Genomic DNA, 23,145 nt, shown 5'->3' on the forward strand with positions numbered 1-23,145 from the left:
AACTGAAGGACTGGCTGCCACACATGCTGGGGTCCCACCCTGGGTGTGTACATCGGGGGTGGGGAGTCTCTGAGGAGGAAGGGAAGGAGGAAGGAGAATGTGCGGGACAGGGGTCAAAGTCCACAGAGCAGCCGTGTGGCCTCACAAGTCCAGGGTAACTGGGTACAAATGGCTCCAGACACTGAATTGATCTGTAATACAAATCTTATATGATGACATCAACTCCCAGGGAAAAGCTTGCAGGGCTGGGTCACTGTGGTCTGATAGTACAGATAACCCTTTCGAGATGGACAGTGAACCTCTGAGACCCACTGGCCGTCCCAGAATGGTGCCCGGTGGCCTCTGAGAAATTCATGCCCGGCAGCAGCTGCCTTCCCCCAGTCCCTGAATCAGGCGGCCAGGCATGAGGAAAATGAGTCCGGTGTCACAAAGAACACAGATTAGGAGTCAAAACTCCTGAAGCTCTGATGTCAGCTCTATTTCTTGCACCTGTTTGAACCTGTGTCTCTAAGCGTAGTTTACAAATTGCGGACAAACACACAAGCACAAAGCCATCGTTTGTCCCATCTGATCACTGCCATGGCGATTATTACGTCGTAGACATCACAAAATACTTAATATGGAAAAATACCTGTTTGCCATCCTGGGACTCACGTTAACTTAATTGTACAGAAACATGTTTTCAAATCTGTAATAAATCACTACACTTAAAAATCAATATTTCAAAATTGAACTTCTGCAGAGAATTCCAAGCTACAGAATGTAAGCTATGCCCCCCCACGCATACGTGCACACGTATTTTCCCCAAAAGCTTCCTTATAAGATGTCTAAAGTACACAGCTCACAATTCAAGCAAATAATAATTTACTGAACCAATTAAACAGAAAAAAGTCACAGCATGATTTGTAACGCTGCCATTATGTCTGCCACGTTCCATGGTATGACTGATATTTCCTTCTACCTGGTGCTGGTTTCAGGAACTATGACCATTCACCTTTGGCCTGCACTACCTGTATGGAACCCTCGTCTTGTGGACACTCAAGTGTGAATGGGCAGTTATTTTTTCTCAGTTCCCACAGTATGAAGGGAAAAAACAACGCAAAACATGCTGTTGTTTTTAGCTTATATTCTCCAAAGTTCAAAAAGAGTATTTAACCATCCACGGAAGCCTGGGCTTGACACAGGGTTCAACGCACACACACAGCCTAGCATCAAACTGGACCAGCTTGTGGCTGAGAGATGCAAACTCAGGCACATGTGGAGGTGGGCACGGATCCCAGGCTGGTGGGCTCTGGCCCACTGGGGAGCACAGGTCCCAGCCGAAGGAAACACAGAATAGGCAGCAAGGGTTGCTGCTATATGGGCCCAGTATGGCCAGATCTTCTCACTTTTCAAGATAATCCAGCAGGTTTTAATGTGAATCTCAAGATTTTTAAAATGTTAGCAATTAGTTCTAAAAACTTATTTAAAAATATTCGGTAAACCAAACATGACATGGCTATGGCCTGATGTGGTGCCCAGCAGCTTGTTTGTGAACTCTGGGGTGGTGGGGGCAGGAAGTGGTTCCAGTGGGTTCTAGGCCCTAATCTGCCACTCATTAACTGCTTCCTAAGATGGTCACTTCACTTCCCAATCACTTGGTACCGAAATCCAGTCAGCTGCTGACGCTACTGTGTAGAAGCTAAGGGTGCTAATTCCCTTGGATTCAAATCCTAACTAGGACCCCACTGTATACCTGCCTTGTCACTTTGATTGACGACTCCAGGCTCCGACTTCCTGTCCTATAAAATGCACAGTAATACAGCCCCTCTCTGGGGCTACTATGGGACTACATGAGATCCCGCATGCAAAGTGCCCACCTACAGAGTAAGCGCTGGATGACACACATCAGCTGTGGCTACCTGTAAGCCTGGCGCCTCCATCCTCACCATCTATTCACAACTAATTAGCAATCCTGTTCGCTAGGACTTCTAAAACCCTCTCCAATCTATCCTCTGGTTTTTGCCCCACTTTCTCTGCCTTAGTTCACAGCCTTGACCTCTTTATCTTGAACTGTTCATTCTAATGGTCTAATGATCACATCTCCTGCTTTACTGAGCACCTACTCAGCACCCCACTCTGACCCACTCTCATGCTGCACCCACTTGATTCCATCTCTCAGCTTGGTAAACTATGTAAAGCGAAGATCTCACGGTGTGATTCTCCTTGTCACCTACAGAGCAAAGGCTAACTTCCTCAATCCTGCAGTCAAGGCTGTCCCCAGCCTCTCCCAAGCTCACATGCTGCCAGTCTCTATAATACTCTCTCTGCTTCAGCTGCACCAAACTACTGTTCTTGCTCTCTCCTGAGTGAGCCATGAAGTCCCCGGTCATTATCAGCAATCTTCTTCTTTCCGCTGAGAAGGTTTATTTGTCCTCTCCTCATCCAGTGCTGACTCCTTATCACCATACTTCTCACCAGTCCAGCCCCAGGTGGTAAACTCCATGAAGAAGCCTTCTCTGATTGCTCCCCTAATCAGCCTCAAGGCCAGGCCTTCCCTCTTCTGCAGTTTCACCACACTTAGTACATGGCACCCTCCTAGCCCACCTCACAATGCATGGACATCAATCTATAGAGATGTCTGTCTCAACAAGAGATAGGAGGCCAAGGGCAAGAACCTGGTCCTACACATTTGTTGCATTCCCAACTGGCACGTAGTAAGTGTTAGCTGTTTGCTGAATGAATTAATGGGACTAGCAAAGGGGGTATTTGACAAAAGCCAAACCATAATGTCATTTTTCACACATCCTGTTGCAAGAAACAGGGATCTTTGGGAATATCCAAAGAAAGACTAGGATAATGGAGATACATAAAATCACTCAGGAGCCCTCAATTCCCTCAAATGTGTTCATTTTGGTTAATTTTAGTAAAAAAGGATATTACATATACAAAGTTCTAGCTACCTAGATGATTGAAAATATCTGCACTTACAAGGTGGCTGCCATTTGTCCTGGTGTCTTGATCTTCACTTTTTCTTTCCGTGGCCTCAGTGGAATGCATCTGGTATCCCATGAGAAAATGTAATCCACCCAAAGAACAAGTCAGATTATTTGGCTCACGATTTATATGCTATGCAGTGCCATCTGAGAGACCCACACAACTGTCTTGACCTCATGCCTGTGTAGTCTTCCTATAAGAGAGGCAAAAATGTCTCCACCCCTGAGAATCAGCAGAGGAGGCTAGGAGTAGATGATCTTGGGAAGGCAGAGATCTGGGGAAAAAAAATAAACATCATTGCTCTTTGGCATTTATGTTCTTAAAAACTTGGCACTGAAACACTCAGTCAACAAGCTTCACTGACTAGATGGAAGGGTTGTTACCCAGCCTCATTCCCCACCCCCTGGGCAGGATTGCAGGCCTTGCTTTGACAGGCTGGGAAATTGAGTAGCAGGGCTTGTCTAGTAGGAACAGAGTGGGAAGTTCATCAAAGTGGTTTCCAGTGCAGCTCTGGGATCAGGCTGCCTGGGCCCAGGGCATGGCCCTGGTAGTTTCTAGCTGGTAGACCTGATAGAGTAATAGTTCCTGTCTCAGAGAGTTGTTGGAAGGATTAAATGAGAGAGAGAGCATGTAAAGTGCTTAGCACGGTGCCTATGAAATTATTCAGATTATTATAAGAATTCAGTAATTGTTAGCTATCATCACTTGCCAAAAAGATCCTACTCCTAGGTTTGAGCCTTTTGTAGCTTATCTTTACAACTCTGCCCACACCCAGTATCTCTACTTTATTGTCTAGCTATGGGATCAGAGTTTCTAGGGAATGGAAGAAAGAGCAAGCTATAAAATTCTGACCAACAAATAAGCAGAAATAACAGAGGCAAAGAGAAGAAAACAGACTACATATACAGATCGCCTGGTCACGTGCAATGGCTCAAGCATAAAAATGGATATGGACTCTCAATGGCCATGAAGGAAGGAAGAAAACAAAGGGGCCTGCCTTTAAACTGCTGAGGGAAAACTCTATACCTAGACAAACCTCAAGGATGGAATAAAGACATTTTCAGGCATTTGAGGCTTCAAAAAATGGGAGATATTCTAAGGAACAGGGTAAATTATTACAGCAATTTCTCATTAGATGTTAAATAGTATCGACACAGGTAATGTCACTGAATGTGACTTTAATTCATACCACAAATACGTGCTGAGTGCCTACTCTGTGTTGGTTAGACAGCAGACTAGAATAGGTAACCCAACAGGCACACATTGATTCCCACATGGAGCTTACATTCTAGAGGGGAAAGATAGATAATAAACGATGACAGAAGGGAAACTTGGAGTCAGAAGGTGATAAGTGCTACAGAGAAAGAAACCAGGGCCTATAGTTCCAACTTCCAGTACATAAAAACTACAGTGGTTAGAAGAGTGAACTAAATGACACCATCTAGACACAATCAGATAAATTAAAAATGCTAGACATCTATAAGCAAATAGGCTTGAATTCTTTAAAAAAGTCAAAGTTGTTAAAAACAAAATTAGAGGAGATTAACGTAGATTAAAAAGAGTTAACAAGCACATTCAACATATGAGCCCTGCTGAGATGCTGGGCCAAGGAAAAAGGTTATAAAAGAACTTTTGGGGACATAGAAGGAATTTTAATATAGATTGAATATTAAATGATATTAGGGAATTATTATTTTTTTAAAAGATTTTATTTATTTATTTGACAGAGAGAGAGAGCATAAGCAGGGGGAGGGGCAGAGGGAGAGGGAGAAGCAGGCTCCCTGCTGAGCAGGGAGCCCGATACAGAGCTCCATCCCAGGACCCTGGGATCATGATCTGAGTCCAAGGCCGATGCTTAACCAACTAAGCCACCCAGGCACGCCTAGGGACTCATTCTTAATTTTTAATGTATTAAATTAAAATAATTTTAATTTACTTAGGTATTATGGATATGGAGAAGACTGTCTCAATCCTTAGGAGATATGTGCTGAAGTACATACAGACAAAGCGAACAGGGCAAATTGTTATCAGCTGCTGAATCTAGGTAAAGAACATTTAGTTGCTCATTGCTCTAAACTTTCAATTTTTCCATATATTTTTAAATGTCCAATATAAAAAGGCGGATAAAAAGGAATGGAGAAGATCAGAAAAAGCAAGTACAGACTACTTTTTGGAGGAATTCTGCTGTAAAGGGAACGTATTAGTTTCCTGGAGCTGTTGTAACAAATTCCCACAAACTGCATGGCTTAAAAAACAGAAATTTATTCTCTCTGGAGAATAAAGTTCTGGAGGCCAAAAGTCCAAAATCAAGGTATTGGCAAAGGCTGTGCACACTCAGAGGCTGTAGGGAAGAATCCATTATTTGCCCTTCCAACTTCCGGTGACTCCTGCCACTCCTTGACTTGTGGCCGAACCACTGTAGCCTCTGCCTCTGGGGTCACATGGCCTTCTCCTCTTCTGGGTGTCTGATCTCCTTTGTCTCTCTCTCATAAGGACACTTGTGATAGCATTTAGGGCTTACCCAGATTATCTAGAATAAGCTCTTCCTCTCAAGAGCTTTAACTTAACACATCTTTTGCCATGTAAGGTAATATTCACTCTTCTGCCATGTGACGTAATATGCAGAGGTTCCTGGGAGTAGGAAGTGAGTGTCTCTTTGGGGGGCTACTTTTGTGCCTACCACAGGGTGCAAGAAAAATGGGGCAGTAGCTGGAGGGGAATGTGGAGTCAAGAGAGGTTTTGTGCTTTTTCAGCGATGAGAGTGATTACAGCATGTTTATAATAACTGACGTAGCACTTTGTTGTACACTGAGGTTTATTTGTTCATTGTGCTAGTCACTTTCACCCAGGAAAATTCATAAAGGAAATAGCAAGTTACCTTCAAGATGAAAATCAGGGTTACACTTGAGAATTCAATTAAAAACAATCAAAATGTAATGGAGGAGACTTTTTGTCAAACATGGCCGATTGAATACACACATATGTTTATCTCCAAACCCCACCAAGATTAAAATAAAAGGATAAATACAATATAAAACAATAAAGAATGAAGACCATCAATTAACAAGCCCCATCTGTGCACACAGAGTAAAATCAAACATTTTAGGAAAACCTCCAACACACACACACACACACACGCCAGAAAAAGGGGAGGAGAATTCCAAGGAAATAATATGAAAAGCAGAACACTTAAAAACAGAAAAATTCTTCCTTGGAGATCTAAGAGAACATGTACACAAAACAAAAAACAGAAGTGCTCTATATAGGGGCGCCTGGGTGGCGCAGTCATTAAGCGTCTGCCTTCAGCTCAGGGCGTGATCCCGGCGTTATGGGATCGAGTCCCACATCAGGCTCCTCCACTGGGAGCCTGCTTCTTCCTCTCCCACTCCCCCTGCTTGTGCTCCCTCTCTCGCTGGCTGTCTCTATCAAATGAATAAATAAAATCTTTAATAAAAAAAAAGTGCTCTATACAAAAAAAGCAATCAATGAATAAGAGAGAAATTTAAAAAAAAACTCAATAGAAAGGATAACAGGTAAAGTTAATGAAATTGTCCAGAGAGTAGAATGAAAAGAGAGGGACAAAACTAGAAAAGAGATAAGAGCTCTAACTCAGGCTCCAATGTCCTGCAGTAGAACCACAGAAAACAAGAGAAGAGGGCAGGGTGAGCCATTGGAGCGGTAGAAAACAGGTAATTTATATAGGGAAGAAAAACAGGCCATAACCATAGAATAAAAATTTTTTTTGAAGAATAAAACTGCAATTATAAACAGCAACACTCAGAAGTTAGGAAAGAGTGGGGCAATGCCTTTACAATTCTAACGGAAAAATATTTCCAACCTAGAGTCCCATAACAGCTAAGACTCATGGCTCTTCATCCCCATTCCCTCCTCACAGACTCAGATGCTGTCCCTTCCTCTCTCATATTTACCCCTTCAACGTCAATAATGTTATACTTGGCTCTAATTTCTCCTCTTTGACTTGCAATATTTTCACGCAGATAAGGCGTCACAAAGTTTACCTCCCATGGTCTCTTTCTCCGGAAGCTGTTAGATGGTGTGGTTGGCCAAAATGAGGCTGTAAAACAAGAAAGAGGGAGAAGATCTAAGATCCAGGCAGTAGGAGAGCCAACAGAGAGGAACAGAGAAGTGTTTAGAAGCCCAGAACGGCAGCAACGGGGCAAGCCTAGAATGCAGCCAGTCTGCATCAGACCCAGAGGATAAAGGACTCAAAGGAGGAAATTGCCAGAGAAAAAATGAAATCGATGAATTATCATTAGGTTTGACTACATGAACAAGACTATGACATGAGGCTTACAGATCTTTTGGAGGCTTTGGGGAAAATCAGCAAAGGGTATGTAGAAAACAATAAAAAAACATGAGCCTATTATAAATTTGTGTCATGATATTTATGATATGATGAAGTTTCTACTCCTCAGAAATATTATAGACTCTTTTAAGATTTTATTTACTTATTTGACAGAGAGAGAGAGAGCAGAAGCAGGGGGAGCTACAGAAGGAGAGGGAGAAGCAGGCTCTCCATTGAGTAGAGAGCCTGCCGTGGGGCTTGATCCCAGGAGCCTGGGATCATGACCCGAGCTGAAGGCAGACACTTATCTGACTGAGCCACCCAGGCGCCCCAATATTACAGACTTTAAAAAGTACATGGAGGGGGGGCACCTGGGTGGCTCTGTCAGTTGAGTGTCTGACTCTTGGTTTCAGCTCAGGTCATGATCTCAGGGTCGTGAGATGGAGCACTGCAATGGGCTCCCCGCCAAGCCTGCTTAAGATTCTGTCTCCCCCTCTCCCTCTGTCCCCTACCCCCCTTGTCTCCCCTCCCCCAAAAAAGTATATGGAGGGAAAAGGGTGAAATACTTCTTTCATCCAAACTATGCATGGCTGCTTTTTGCCACCTCTTACATCCCTATCCAAGAGACAAACAGGATCTAAGAGCCTAAGTTCTGACATTGATGTCTTGACAGTAGGCACTCAGGGAGTCTTCTCCCTTTCCTGGGATGGCATATGGAAGTCATAGGAGAAAGCCCCAAAGGAGACTGACACAAGGGGAAAAGTCCACGTGATGAGATGAATAACCAAGTCAAAGATGGAAACAATAATAACACAAACAGTTGAGGCAACTTCATATCGAGTATGAGCAACTCAAATTTGATGTGTGGAGGTGAGGGAAACCCACGGAAATGGTGATCATGGTGAAGCGAGCCCAGCATTATTCTGGCTACATCTGGAGGCTAGTTAGAGGGAGGATCCATGAGGATGGGCTTGGTCCGGATGTATAGGGCCCCGAGAGGAGCCTGTCCCATTAGATTGTAAGACTGGCTTAAATGGGAGAGGAGCACACAGAATGAGTAAAGGAGGCAACTTCAAAACCCAACAAACATAATCATTATGATGCGATTTGACTTCTTACTTTTTTTCTTCACTTCTTTTCACTTGCTTGTGTCACTTTGGAGACCCTCATTCCTCTTCAGGATCCTCTCTCAGAAGTTTTCTTTGCTCGCTCCAGCTTGCATCTTCCTTCACAGCCTTCATTATCTACCCTTTATCCTGCTGTAATTCTCCATTTTTCTCACTATGCAGTCTTCTCTTACAACCAAACTAAATCGTCTAGCCCCTCCCAAAGCCATTTCTCAAACATTTCCCAACAAGCCCTTCAGTCACAGCTCTTCTCCAAGAAAACAATCTCCACCTTTCCTTGACGTAGCAACACATTATCAGATCTTTTCTTTCTCCTCAAAATATTCCCATTTCCCTCCTCATTCTTCTTCATTTCCTTTGGCCCCAGCCTCCACCTTCATCCTCAAGAGTTCTTCATTCCCATGCTCTCCTTTCCTCTCTCATATTTACCTCTTCGGGGTCAACAGTGCTCTGCTCGGCTCTAATTTCTCCTCCTTGACTTGCAACACTTCCTCTAGCGGCCTCTCCTTCGTTAGCTTCAGTCCTTCATCTGCCTCATTCACCATTACCTTAATCTATAACCTCTGTCTCTTCCATAGAAACAGATTCATCGGCAATATCATTCACGCCACCCAAGACATCCTCCTCAACTCCCACTGTTTCCTCAGTCCCTTCTAGCTCATTACTCCCTTCCACCCTTTCAAAAGGATTTTCCATCTCAGCATCAGTAACTTTAGTCCATTTTTCATCACCAGTAACTTCTACCACTCTTTCAGTTGTCTCTTCAGTTATGCTCTCCATTCCTGAACCCTCCAGCTTCTCTGCACTTGACTGCAGTTTATCCACGGTGGATCTCAGATCCTCTCCACTACTTCCCAACTTCTCTCCCCTGGATTCCCCTTTCTCTCCACTTGACCTCAGGTTCTCTTCACTCAGACTCAGCTTCTCACCACTTGATGTCAGCTTCTCTCCACTTGACCTCAGCTTTTCTCCATTTGACCTCAGCTTTTCTCCACTTGATCTCAACTGCTCTCCACTTGATCTCAACTGCTCTCCACTTGATCTCAACTGCTCTCCACCTGATCTTAGCTTCTCTCCACTCAGCTTTTCTCCACTTGACCTCAGCTTTTCTCCACTTGACCTTAGCTTCTCTCCACTTGACCTCAGCTTTTCTCCACTTGACCTTAGCTTCTCTCCACTTGACCTCAGCTTCTCTCCACTTGACCTCAGCTTCTCTCCACTTGACCTCAGCTTCTCTCCACTTGATCTCAGCTTCTCTCCACTCAGCTTCTCCCCACTCAGCTTCTCTCCACTCGACCTCAGCTCCTCATTCTGCCCTAGTGTATGTGGTCTGGATCTCAAGTCCTCTCCTCTGATCCCCACCCCAGTAAATTTCAACCTCTCTTTAAGGCCAGACCCCCTCCTAGGCCCTGCTGTAGTCCCTGCACTCTCAGATTCAGTACCTATTTTCCCTCTAATTTCTTGCTTTCCCCCCATCTCCTTTGGGCTGTTTTTCCCTAAACCTGCTGAAGCCTGTAATGCACTTGCTACACTGTGCAGTAGCTTCATATCCATCCTTTCCTGACTCTGGCCTGACTTCACTTTCAAGACCATTTTTTCCGCGTCTTCCGGTCTCCAGTACTCAGAGTCAAGCTTTGGGTCGCCCATCCTAGGCTTTTGTGTATTTCTACCCACGAGCTCCATTCTCTTCCCGATCACAATGAGTCCGTTCCAGGGCACCCACAATTTTTCTCGCAGCATCTGTGCCTCTCTGCTTCCCGATTCCAGGTGCGACCGCCTGTGGACCCGGGTCTGGCCTAGGGCGCCCTGGCCGCGGGCCTTGCGGCGTCTCCTCACGACTCTGTGCGGCTTACCCCGCAGATCCCTCATGCCCCAGAGCGAAAATTCTAACGGAGCCCCTTTCTCCACATACACTAACCCTCACCCTTATCCCTGGTCCACCATCCCACCCCTCCTCCCCATTCCCCCCACCCACCCTCCCACCCTGCCCACTGGCCCGCCGCCTCGCCCACCGCCTGGAGGGCGCGCGACTAGGCTAGTGCGCACGCGCAGACCGCGCGAGGCGGTTGGAAGGCACTGCCCGGAGCTGCGGCAGGCGACAGACTGCCAGCCTGGGGGCGAGGGCTGACGTGATTCGAGACCTCTGTAACCCCAGAAACCCCGACTCCAGCCCCTATGCTGTCGCCCGTTCCCTGCCCCGGGTTACGCGCTTCCCCTTAAAAGCTGGGGCCAAGCAAAGGAACGACAGGCGTTGCAGCCAATGGTGTCGCTCACGGTGAACCTGGTAGCCAATCAAAAGGCGCAGCTGCGAAGGAACGGGTGGGAACCACGCCTGATTCCAGGTGACTCCTAGCAGGGAGGGGAGAGTGTCTCCGTCAGCTGATAGGGTCCTGTGCCTCGGGCGAGTTACCGGGGGACGAAGCTGCGGCAGCGCGCGGGCAGTAGCCAGCCGCGGAATACTTGTGTGCTGCAGCCAAGAAGACGGGTGATGGAGGGGCGTCAAGAGGCTGGGAAGGAGAGCAAGGTAAAGAAAGGATGCAACCCCCTCCCAACCTCCACCTCACTCCATGATAACCAGTGATGCCCAATCAGGGAGTGGGGCGTGTGTGCGTGTGTTGGCGCGCACGCGTGAGCTAGAGAGACCTGAGCGAGGGGGAAGGGGGTGGGGCGCCTCTGTGGCACCTGCATGGGGACTGATGAGGATGCCAAAGGAGGCAGGGTTCACCTTTGCCCTGACAGATGGAAAGAGACCTGTCACTGCCTCTTCTCCCCTCCCCAGGACCAACTCATGATTCTGGCTTAATAGGGACGAAGAGGAAGGAGGGATGTTAGGGATTGAGAAGAGGATGGAGTACCCCTCTCCTTTGCCAAGGGAGGAGGAATCCAGTTCACTAATTGCTTCGCTTGTGTACCTGTGTTCATATAATCATAAGATCATTAATTCTTCACTCTTTCCTCTTGATTTCGTTCAACAAATACTTATTGAGCACCACTGGGCTCACAGAGGTGCACACTTCTGAGAATTGGAGGCATGTGCATAGTGGGCTGTGGCTGAGGATAAGGATGGAGTCGCTGTGGTCCACCCTTGAAGTCCCATCTCCCTCAAGCAGTCACCAAACAATACAGGTTAGAGCAGAGACACTAAGGCAGCAGGAGGGAAACAGGAGATTTAGGGGCTCATTGTACCAATGAGCCAGATTGTGTGTGTGTGGGGGGGTGTTGCAGTTGGACAAAGGGGAAGGCTGCCCTGGGGATGTCAGAGAAGCCAAGTGAGGAGTGGGGTTCAAGTGGAGTTTGGAGAGGTGAGAGGGGCTGAGAGACACAAAGTATAGAGCAGAAAATATGTTTCAGTGTTTATGTTCATATTCATGGCTAAATCAGTTAATATATGTAAAATGCTTAGATCAGTACCTAGCATAAAGGAAGCTCAAGTGTAAGTGTTAGCTATTATGTTGTGTTGTTACTGTTATCATATGGGATGTATACTGGGCTACCAAACTGATGGGTCCATCCCCAAACTTCGTAGGTGCCAGACTCTCTGAAAGTCCCCTATTAGATCCTGTCCTCTAGAGTAAGCATTGCCTTCTCTAAGATTCTCCTTTAAATAGAAAGAAATGAGAAGAATACTAAATGAAGATGTAAATAAAAATATAATAGGATAGAAAATGAAATACTATAAAAATTCTTGACTAATCTAGGGCCGCCTAGGTGGCTCAGTTGTTGGGCGTCTGCCTTCGGCTCAGGGCGTGATCCCGGTGTTATGGGATCGAGCCCCACATCAGGCTCCTCCGCTATGAGCCTGCTTCTTCCTCTCCCACTCCCCCTGCTTGTGTTCCCTCTCTCGCTGGCTGTCTCTCTCTGTCAAATAAATTAAAAAAAAATTTTTTTTTTTAATTCTTGACTAATCTAACAGAAGGCAAGGAAAAAAGAATAAAGCAACAACAACAACACAAAAACAAATGAGAAGAAGAAAAAAACAAAAAGCAAGATGGTAGGTTTATAGCTTATGTCGGTAATTACAGTAATTATGAATAGACCAAACACTCCAATTAAAAACATATTCAGGGAGCGCCTGGCTGGCTCAGTTGGTAGAACATGCGACTCTTGATCTCAGGTTGAGACTTTGAGTCCCACCTTGAGTGTAAGGTTACTTAAAAAAAAATTGATACTGGATTTTTTTTCAGATTGGATTTTTTTTTAAAGTAGGCTTCATGCCCAGTGTGGAGCCCAGCATGGGGCCCAGCATGGGGCTTGAACTCACAACTCCAGATCAAGACCTGAGCTGAGACCAAGATTCTGACACCTAACCAACTGAGCCACCCAGGCACCCCTCAGATTGGGTTTTTTAAAGATAACTATATTCTGTCAAACAACACATATTTTAGGGGCACCCGGATGGCTCAGTCAGTTAACCGTCCAATTCTTGATTTCAGCTCTGGTCATGATCTCAGAGATCGTGGGATGGGCCCCTCACTGCCCTCCATGCCCAACAGGGAGTCTGCTTGAGATTCTCTCTCCTCTCCCTCTGCAACCACCCCCCACACACGTATACTCTCTCTAAAATAAACAAATAAATCCTCCCCTTTTTTTTAAAGAGACATACCTTAACTGTAAGGACACAAAAAGAATGCTAACCAAAAGAATGCTGTCATGGCTATACTAATTTCAGACAAAGTAGACTGTAAGACAAGAAGTATTATTAGAAATACAGAGGGACATTTTATAATAAAGAGTCAATTCAACAGGAAGATAAAATAGTCCTAAATTTATATGCAACTAATAGCATCATTTCAAAATATGCAAAGTAAAAGATTACAGAATTAAAAGGAGAAATAGACAAACTTACAATCAGAGGTTTAAAACAACTCTCAGCTGTTAGAACAAGCGGACCAAAAAAAAAAAAAAATCAGTAAGGATTTTGAAGATTTAAAATACCATGGTTAGAGGTGCCTGGGTGGCTCCGTCAGTTAAACCTCTGCCTTTGGCTCCGGTCATGACCCCAGGGTCGTGGGATCAAGTCCTGCATTGGGCTCCTTGCTCAGCAGGAAGCCTGCTTCTCCCTCTCCCTCTGCCTACCTCTCTGCCTACTTGTGCTCTCTCTCTCTGTCAAATAAATAAATAAAATCATAAAACACCATGATTAATCAACATGATCTGGTTGGTTTGGTTAGAGCTCTGTTCCCAAAAACTGCAGGAAACACATTCTTTTCAAGTGCACTTGAAACATTTACCAAAATACATTATATGTTGGGCTATAATGCAAGTATCAAGTTTTGAAACATTGAAATCATAGAATGAGGTCTCTGTCCCAGTAGAATTAACAGGGAATCAGAACAAAAAGAAAACTAGATTTCAAAATATTTGGAAAGTAAGCAACATGCTTCTAAGCAATTCATAGGTCAAAGAAGAAATTAGAATGAAAATTAGAAAAAATTTTAAAGAAGCAATTTTGAAAATATGATATATCAAAACTGGAGATGCAGCTAAAAAAGGGCCCAGGGGGAAAATTACACCTCCAAATGCATGTTTTAGAAAAAGAGGAAGGTTGAAAAAGTCAATGATTTACATTTCTTTTTTGTTTTGTTTTTTAAAGATTTTGTTTATCTGTCAAAGAGAGAGAGCACAAGCAGGGGGAGCAGCAGGCAGAGGGAGAAGCAGGCTTCCAGCTGAGCAAGGAGCCCAATGTGGGACTCGATTCCCGGACCCTGGGATCATGACCTGAGCAGAAGGCAGACGCTTAACTGACAGCCATCCAGGCATCCCAATGATCTACATTTCAGTCTCAGGAAACTAGAAAAAGAAGAACAATTTAAATCCCAAGAAAGTAAAAGGAAGAAAACAATAAAGAGCAGAAATCAATTAATGGAAGATAAATATACAAATATAGAAATTCAATAATGCCAAAAATAGTTTTTTGAAAATACAAAAAAATTGATAAGCATCTAGCAAGACTGATAAAAGAGAGCGAGCAAGAGGGAGACTGAGAGGGAGGAAGGGAGAAAATATTAATTACCAATATCAGGAATGATAAAGTGCACATTGATAGAAATGTTTCAGGCATTAAAAAGATAATAAGAGGGGCGCCTGGGTGGCTCAGTCAGTTAAGCGTCTGCCTTTGGCTCAGGTCGTGATCCCAGGGTGCTGGGATCGAGCCCCGCATCAGGCTCCCTGCTCAGTGGGGATTCTGCTTCTCCGTCAGCCTCTGCCCCTCCCCCCGCTCATGCTCTCTCTCTCTCTCTCTCAAATAAAAAGTACAATATTAATAAATAAATAAAATTAAAAATAAGAGTATTTAAGAACAAGCTTATGCCAACAAATGAGAGAATTTAAACAAAATGGACAAACTACTTGAAAAATGCAACTTACCAAACCTGAAACAAGAAGTAGAAAATCTCAATAGTCCTATGTCTATCATAGGAAGTAAATCCATAATTAAAAACTTTTCCAAAAATACCTCTCTAAGCAATATAATTTCACATGTGAATTCTTCGAAGCATTAAAGGAAAGCTAACACCATTCTCATATAAATTATTCCAAAACAGAAATAGAAGGTGCAATTCCAACTTATTTTAGGCGGACAATATAACCTCGACACAAAAACCTGTCAAGAGGGGGTGGATGAGGGCGATAGTTGCACCCTGTGAATATACGTAAGATCAATAAACTATGCACTTTAAAATGGCTAAAATGGTAAATTTTGTGTTATGCATATTTTACTACAAAAATCCTGTCAAAAACGTTAAAAGAAAGGAAAAGTACAGGTTAATCTCTCTTGTGAACATAATGGAAAAATCACAAACAAAATATTATCAAGTTGAATAAGCAGTATATAAAAAGATAATACTTCAGGGCATCTGGGTAGCTCAGTTGGTTAAGCGTCCAACTCTTGATTTCGGCTCAGGTCATGATCTCAGGGTTGTGGGACTGAGCCCTGCCTTGGGCTCCACACTCAGCGCAGAGTCTGCTTGTCCTTCTCCCTCTGCCCCTCCCCCCCGATCACTCGCTTGTATGCTCTCTCAAATAAATAAATAAAATCTTACAAAAAAAAACTAAAAAATAATACTTCATGATGAAGGCCTTATTCCAGGAATGCAGGGTGGTTCAATATTTGAAAATCAATCAGTGAAATTCGAGACGTTACAGAGTAACAGGAAAACCCATTTGATATCTCACTAAAGGGAGGAAACATGGATAAAAACCAACACTCTTACCAAACTAGTCATAGAAGGGAGTCTCATTAATCTGATTGAGGATTAATCATCTTCAGGATTACATTTTGAATGCATTCCCTCTGAAGTCAGGAACAAGGCAAGGATTTCCTTTTTCACCATGTCAGCATTTCTGCTTTGTACCAGAGGATCTAGCAAGTGCAATACGGCAAGAATAAGAAATAAAAGGTATGGGGCGCCTGGGTAGCGCAGTCGTTAAGCGTCTGCCTTCGGCTCAGGGCGTGATCCTGGCGTTCCGGGATCGAGCCCCACATCAGGCTCCTCCGCTGGGAACCTGCTTCTTCCTCTCTCACTCCCCTGCTGTGTTCCCTCTCTCGCTGGCTGTCTCTCTGTCACATAAATAAATAAAAATCTTTAAAAAAAAAAAAGAAATAAAAGGTATAAAGGTTGGAAAGGAAAAACAAACTGTCATTAATTTATATTATAGGATTGTATGTGGAGGGAATCCAAAATAATCTACAAACTATTAAAAGTAATAAGTAAATATAGCAAGGCTCTTGGACACAAAGTAAATATATAAAAAGCAACTGTGTGTTTCTACATACTAGCAACGAATAACTAGGGAATGAAATTTTAAAAGATATTTCAAATAGCAACAACAATTAAAAAATCATAAAATACCTAGGAATAAATCTAACAAAGATGTGCAAAACCTTTACAGAGAACACTACAAAACATTACTGAGAAACGTTAAAGAAGGGCTAAATAATTGGAAAGATATTTCATGTTGATGGATTGGAAGGTTCAAAATTGTAAAAATGTCTATCCTTCCCAAATTGACCTATAGATTCAATTTAATCTCAATCAAAATCCCAACAAGTTTTTTTGGTGTAAATTAACAAGCTGAGTCTACAATTTATACAGAAATGCAAAGATCTATAATAGCCAAAATGATTTTGAAAAAGAACAAACTTGTTAATTCTGTCTGATTTCAAGTTTGTCAATTACAGTAATCAAGACAGTGTGATATATCAAAAGTACAGACATACGGATCACTGGAACGGAACAGATAGTTGAACTGATAACACTGAAGTCAATTTATTTTCTACCAAGATGTGCACCAAAGCAAATCAATACTCAAAAGATAGTCTTTTTTTTTTAACAAATAGTGCTAAAATGACTAGCTATTATATGGAAAAATGAGTCATAACCCATACCTCACACCGTATACAAAATGAAGTGAAGGTGGATCATAGACCTAAATATAAAAGCTTGAACTATTAATTTCTAGAAGAAAAAACATTGGAGAATATCTCCATGACCTGGGGGTAGGAAAAATTTTCTTCAGGAGTATACAAAAACCTTAATCATAAAAGAAAAGACTGACATATTGGAGCTTGTAAAATTATAAGTCATTAAGAGAGTGAAAAGGCAACCCAAAGAGTAGGAGATATTGGCAACACATATAACTGACAAAGGACTTGTCTCCAGGGTGTATAGAGAGTCCCTACAAATCAATAAGAAAAAGGGGATCTGATTTTTAAAAGGGGAGAGGAGGGGAGGAGAAAAAGACTTGAATAGGCACTTCACAAAAGATCTCCAAATGGGCAATGGATACATAAAATGGGGTTCAACATCATTCCTCACCAGGGAATACAAGTTAAAGCCACAATACGCGAATACCATACCCCCACCAGTATGGCTAACATAAAAAAAGGCTAACAATTCTAAGTACTGGCAAGGGTGAGGTGCAGCTGGAATTTTCACACAATGCTGGCAGGAGTATAAGTTTGTACAATCACCATGAAAAACTGGCAGTATCTACGAAAGCACTTAAACACATGCCTTCCCTATAAAAGACATATGCAAGAATGTTCACGGCAGCTTTATCCATAATAGGCTAGTCTTGAAATGATCTAAATGCCGACCAACAGTAGAAGAGATACATAAACCATGATTTATTCAAATGGAATACTACAGAGCGACGAACGAGAAGTACTTCTGCACTCAACAACATAGCTGGATCGCACTAGAGACCATGGACACGAGAGTGTATATCCTGTGTGATTGCACTCACCTAAGTTTTAAGTCCAGACAAAAATAATCTGTGGTAATAGAAGTCAAAATAGTTGCCCATGGTGTGTGCAAACGTGAGCCAAAGTCTGGGAAAGGAGAGAGTGAGGGGATGTGAGGGGTGGGCAGGTGCCAGTTTATACATTGGTGAGCAATTCTTGGTACAGTGGCTTCTTCCCTTCACTTGGCACAGTGGTGTAGACAGAGTGGGTGTTTGAAAACTGTGTTGAAAAGCTCAATGCAAGAATGAACTCGTAGTTTGGTGCCTCAAGGATTTTTTCACTTAGAAAAAGACACGTGCTTTGCCCACAAGACAATGCCTCTTGGCTCTAAAAGCGGTGAGTGGAATGGTCTCAGGAACCCCCCAAAAGGGGTGAGAACCTCTCACGTAGCTCACTCGAGGCCCGATGAAAGGGCGCCTGAAGTAACCAGCTGGGGAGGAGGTGAGCTGGTACCTGGAACAGTCCTTGGGGTTTGGAATTTGAGAAACTGGGTTCAAATCTGGCTCTGCCACTTTGCAGCTGTGTGATTTTGGACAACTTATGTCACCTCTCTGGTGGTCTCCATTTCCATATCTATAAAGTGGGGAGAAGTCGGCCTGCTTCTGAGGATGGAAGTGTGGGGAAGAGTTGTGTGATTGTAAACCCCTGAGCAGTGACTTATCAGGATCCCTCTAGGGGTGGCCGGTGAGCCCAGGGCATTGGGGAAGCAATGCTGCTGCGGTGGGCTTTGCGAGAGGACCTGGAGTCTGCGGTGAGGATGTGGTAAGGGGCTGTGGGCAGTGGTGTCAGAGACCTCCCCTCCCCGGCAGCCCTCCTCCGTATCGGTGGACCTGCAGGGAGACAGCTCCTTACAGGTGGAGATCTCTGATGCAGTGAGCGAGCGGGACAAGGTGAAATTCACCGTTCAGACCAAGGTGAGGCTGCCAGGGGGGCGAGAGGGCCATTCAGACAGCTGCTTGAGGAGCCTGCTTCCCCCAGCCTCGCTTGCCTGGGGGTGGGGGGCAGACGCCAACATAGACTTTGGGCCCTGTTCCTCAACCTGGCTGTCCCTGCCCCCTGCCTCTCCAAGAAAGCAAGCGTCTTGTCTAGTCTCCAGTTGTCTTTTGCCTCCGGCCCCACATCCTACCCATCCCCTGTCCATCATCCTGATGGAAATCATGGACATCTGAGCCACCAAAGCCCACCTTGGGCCTCGCCTGGGATGTGGGATTGGGGAAGTCCAAAAGTGGGTGCCCAGGATGCTTGTCGGGTACAGGGCTTGGGAGGGGAGGAGAGACACCTCAGACAGACTTCCCTGCTTCCAGAGTTGCCTCCCTCACTTTGCCCAGACGGAGTTCTCAGTCGTGCGACAGCATGAGGAGTTCATCTGGCTACATGACGCCTATGTGGAAAATGAGGAGTACGCCGGCCTCATCGTGAGGAAGGGCTGGGCGGGCTGGGGCCGTGAGGGGCCTGGGCGCTTGGGTGGGGTGGAGGACTGGGCGACATTTCTGGGTGTGGGTGATGCCCTTCTCAGCAATGAGGGACTGGCCAGCTCTGTCCCTCCTTTGAGCAGATCCCTCCAGCCCCTCCAAGGCCAGACTTTGAGGCTTCAAGGGAAAAGCTGCAGAAGTTGGGTGAGGGGGACAGCTCCATCACGCGGGAAGAGTTTGCCAAAATGAAGCAGGAGCTGGAAGCGTGAGTGCTATTTCCCTTCCTTGTCTGTGATGAAGCTCCAGCCCCCCCCCCCGCCCCCGCCCTGTCCTGAGAGTCCCAGGATTTCATCACCTATGGCTAGTTGGAGACCCTGACTTCTGACCCCAGGGCTTCTGAAGGGGAAGGGAGCAGGATAATCAGATCCAAGGAGGGCTCTTGAGCTGCCTGCTATCTTCTGCAGGGAGTACCTGGCTATCTTTAAGAAGACAGTTGCAATGCATGAGGTCTTTCTACAGCGCCTGGCGGCCCACCCCACCCTGCGTCGAGACCACAACTTCTTTGTCTTTTTGGAATATGGCCAGGATGTAAGCTGGGCCAGAGCACAACCTTGGGTCACCCTTGGGGGTGGGGGTAGGGCGCTAGGCGGGCTCAAGCCTCTGCCTCATCAGCTCGAAGAGTGACATGAGCCTGGGCTGGGAGGTGCGAATGCCCAGCCAACACCATACTCTCCCCATGTGTGCTTCAGCTGAGTGTCCGAGGAAAGAACAGGAAGGAGCTTCTTGGGGGATTTCTGAGGAATATTGTAAAGTCTGCTGATGAAGCCCTCATCACCAGCATGTCAGGGCTCAAGGTGACCCCTGGGACCCCTCTGTGGATTCAACCCAGGGCCTCAAGTCCAAAGCCAACATTGAGGCCCAAGGTGGCTGTGGGAGGGAAACCACTGGTGGGGCATGGCCTAGAAGGAAATTGTGCTGCCCCTGCCTGTCCAGGGCTGCCATGTCCCTGCTGACTCAGTGTAAGCGGCTCTTGTCTGGCTCCCTTAGGAGGTGGATGACTTCTTTGAGCATGAGAGGACCTTCCTACTGGAATACCACAGCCGCATCCGGGACGCCTGCCTGCGGGCAGACCGTGTCATGCACTCCCACAAGTGTACGCAGGGCCCAAGGGACCCTGGGTTCCCTGCCCCTTCCCCAGCATTCCTACTCCCTGCAGGGAGAAGAGTGCAGGAAATGCCCTGTCTCTCTCCATGACACAAACACCAGGGGTGGGGCTTGATGTGCAGACCAAGGGGGTCTGATGGAGGGCTGTTCCCCCAACAGGCCTGGCAGACGATTATATCCCTATCTCCGCTGCACTGAATAGTCTGGGAACACAGGAAGTCAACCAGCTAAAGACGTGAGGACTCCCTCTCACCCCTCCTGCCCCCGCTCTCTCTATGCCTGTAATACCGTGTCTGCCCACGAGGGATCATGTGGAAATGTACTAGCAGCTGTAGGTGGGAGGTGAAGTTCCTGCTGGGATTTGGGAGAGAGGGAGATTTTCCCACTCCGGGGCATTAGGGAGGGCAGCGCTAAGGGCAGGGAGGCTTCAAGCAACACCCTCTCAAGACTCCTGCCCTAACTCTTCCCCACTGCCCCCTAGGAGTTTCCTCAAATTGGCAGAGCTCTTTGAACGACTAAGGGTGAGTCCTGCCTTCTGTATTGGAAGGGCACCCAATCAATGATCCTTTGCAGAAACAGTCTCCTCCCAAAAGAGGAGAAAGCTCCAGGATCATTTTGGGACGTTTGGTGATAACTTGGGCCCAGTGATACCCTGGACTCACCCTCAGTTAAACCCTAGTTTAATGAGATGGAGGGAGGAAAGGGATCCAGTCTCAAGTGTGAGTGTGTGTGCGGTGATGGGGGCAGAGGTGGGAACCAGGCCTGGCAAGCCATTTACAAGGATGTGCCACGTGCCGCTGGCAGGCTGCACCGCATTGCCAACATCCTGCACCAGACACACACTTCCTGCACTCTTCTCCAAGAGTCACTGCGGTGTGCCAATCTTTCTAAAATGTCTGCCAGATCACCTCTCTTTGCTCAAGGACCTTCAGTGGCCCTGCCCCTCCCAGAAACTCCCCAAAACACAAAGCCCAAAGTCCTGAGCTTGTATCTTAGGTCTTTTGGGATCCAGGAACTGGCATCCAAGTGTTCCCACTGATCTCATGCTTCCCTGAACGCATACGAGGCTTGCACACCGGCAGAGCCTTTGGCTGTTGTCGGACTCCCACTCAACCCCCAAGATCCAGATCAGATGCCACTCCTCTGTGGTTTTCCTTGGCCTGCTCCCCTTCACATCAGGGCTTGACCTAGAGTGGTTATCAAGTGACTCTGCTGGATATTGAGACAAGCAGCAGCATCCCAGCCCTTAGCTGCTCCTCTGCAAGCTCCCTCCCCAGCCTCCTGACTTCTTGACTCAGAAGCTGGAGGGCCGAGTGGCATCTGACGAGGACCTCAAGCTGTCAGACATGCTGAGATACTACATGCGAGACTCACAGGCAGCTAAGGTGAGATACGGCCCCAGAGCAAACCTCAGGGCTGGAAGACAGCGGGACTGGAGCAATAGGGGAGGGCAGGTGGACAAGGTCATGGGGCAACAGTGATCCTGTGCCCTGCTGGCCCCAGGACCTGCTGTACCGGCGGCTTCGAGCACTGGCTGACTATGAGAACGCCAACAAGGCCCTGGACAAGGCACGCACCAGGAACCGGGAGGTGCGGACTGCCGAGAGCCACCAGCAACTGTGCTGCCAACGCTTCGAAAGCCTCTCCGACTCAGCCAAGCAGGGTAAGCCCCAGGGCCCCCGAGCCTGTGCCACTGGGCTGCCTACCCTGCCAGGGTCCCCATTTCTCCTCCCTCCCCTCTCCAGAGCTCATGGATTTCAAGTCTCGCCGCGTCTCCTCCTTCCGCAAGAACCTCATAGAGTTGGCAGAACTGGAGCTCAAACACGCCAAGGTGAGCCCTCCATCCTCACTGTGCCCTCTTCCTGCCTCCCTGCCATCCACTCCCAGATCTCTAGGTTCTTACCAAGTCCTGGCAAGCATGTGTTGGCGGGAGGTGGTCTGGCAGCCCTCAATGACTTTCAGGGTCATTTCATCTTGGACCAGGACCCTTCCCTTCCCATTATTAGAAGCTTTCAACAAATGGCAGCTATTATTGCTGAGGACAGGAATGCAAGAGGGAGGGGGGCATGAGTTATAGGTGTGGGAAGAACAGCACCTTTTATTGGGGAACAGAGTAGCAGTGGGTGGGGGACATCAAAGACCTCTCTTCTATGCAGGCCAGCACCCTGCTTCTCCGGAACACCCTTGTCGCCCTCAAGGGGGAGCCTTAGAGCAGCCAGAGCCTACTTCAGAGCCTTTAGTAGAAGAGTCCCCCAGATTTCCCACCCCAAGATACCACCTCCCCCATGACAGCAGCCACTAGCCATGCCCCATGATCTCCCAGGGCAAGCCCAAGCCCCACAACTACCCAAAAGTGACAGGTCCTGCAAGAGGAAGCTAGGGCAACATGGGTGCCATTCTTGGCCACAGGTAAGAACCCCAACCTAGGGGAGGCTAGGGGCCTGGACCTCCCTCCACTCCTGGAGGTTGGGGAGCAGCCCCCACCCACCCTCTGTCCCCCCACCCCTGAAGTTCATTTGTCCCCAGCCTGTTCACAAATAAAAAGCCTGCTTTTTGTAACAAGGAGGCCTGCTTGTCCTTACTTCCCACAGCTCCAGGGCCCACCAGGCACACCTTAACTAGGGCACTACGGACACCAGACCCTGGACACACCCCTGCAGTGTCAAAAGCAATTACCCTTCTTGCTTCCCACAGAGAGATACTAGCAAGCTCCCAAAACTAAGGAACCAGCTTTAACAACAAGCTTCCCCCCCTCCCCCAGTTCAGTTGTTTGGGGAGTGGTAATAAATCCTGCATTCACACCCTTAGGCTAAGATTTCTAGGATACCTTTACTCCTAGGCAGGTGAAAACGCAAAAAAAAGTACAGATTGGAGAGCCTACAGCAATGCTGGCAAAAGGCTTGGAGCTCCCGCCAA

At 46.4% G+C, this 23,145-nt stretch overlaps 2 protein-coding genes across 13 annotated transcripts in view; one reads left to right on the plus strand and one right to left on the minus strand.

Annotated features, from left to right (window-relative positions):
• LOC113244095 (uncharacterized) overlaps window positions 1–10,346 on the minus strand; it is a 37,214-nt gene extending 26,868 nt beyond the window's left edge. For all 12 annotated transcript variants that reach the window (XR_007188747.2, XR_008961099.1, XR_006408123.3 and 9 more), the window contains exons 1-3: window positions 8,402–10,346; window positions 6,996–7,051; window positions 2,971–3,250 (exon numbers count right to left, since the gene is read on the minus strand). Coding sequence is in view for 1 of the 12 variants with exons in the window: in XM_044378420.3 (XP_044234355.1) it covers window positions 2,971–3,051 (81 nt within the window). In the remaining 11 variants the exon portion in view is untranslated. The remainder of the gene's footprint in view (window positions 1–2,970; window positions 3,251–6,995; window positions 7,052–8,401) is intronic.
• A 403-nt stretch (window positions 10,347–10,749) lies between these two features.
• SNX32 (sorting nexin 32) lies at window positions 10,750–22,685 on the plus strand. Its single transcript, XM_026483186.4, has 13 exons — window positions 10,750–10,933; window positions 18,463–18,567; window positions 18,958–19,068; window positions 19,209–19,330; window positions 19,530–19,653; window positions 19,815–19,919; window positions 20,113–20,218; window positions 20,389–20,464; window positions 20,711–20,750; window positions 21,528–21,614; window positions 21,733–21,892; window positions 21,975–22,060; window positions 22,386–22,685. Exons 1-13 carry the CDS (start codon window positions 10,898–10,900, stop codon window positions 22,437–22,439), a joined length of 1,212 nt encoding a protein of 403 aa, XP_026338971.3. The 5' UTR covers window positions 10,750–10,897; the 3' UTR covers window positions 22,440–22,685.
• Window positions 22,686–23,145: the final 460 nt, after the last annotated feature.

Source organism: Ursus arctos, unplaced genomic scaffold, assembly GCF_023065955.2.
Source record: "Ursus arctos isolate Adak ecotype North America unplaced genomic scaffold, UrsArc2.0 scaffold_23, whole genome shotgun sequence".
NCBI lineage: Eukaryota > Metazoa > Chordata > Mammalia > Carnivora > Ursidae > Ursus > Ursus arctos.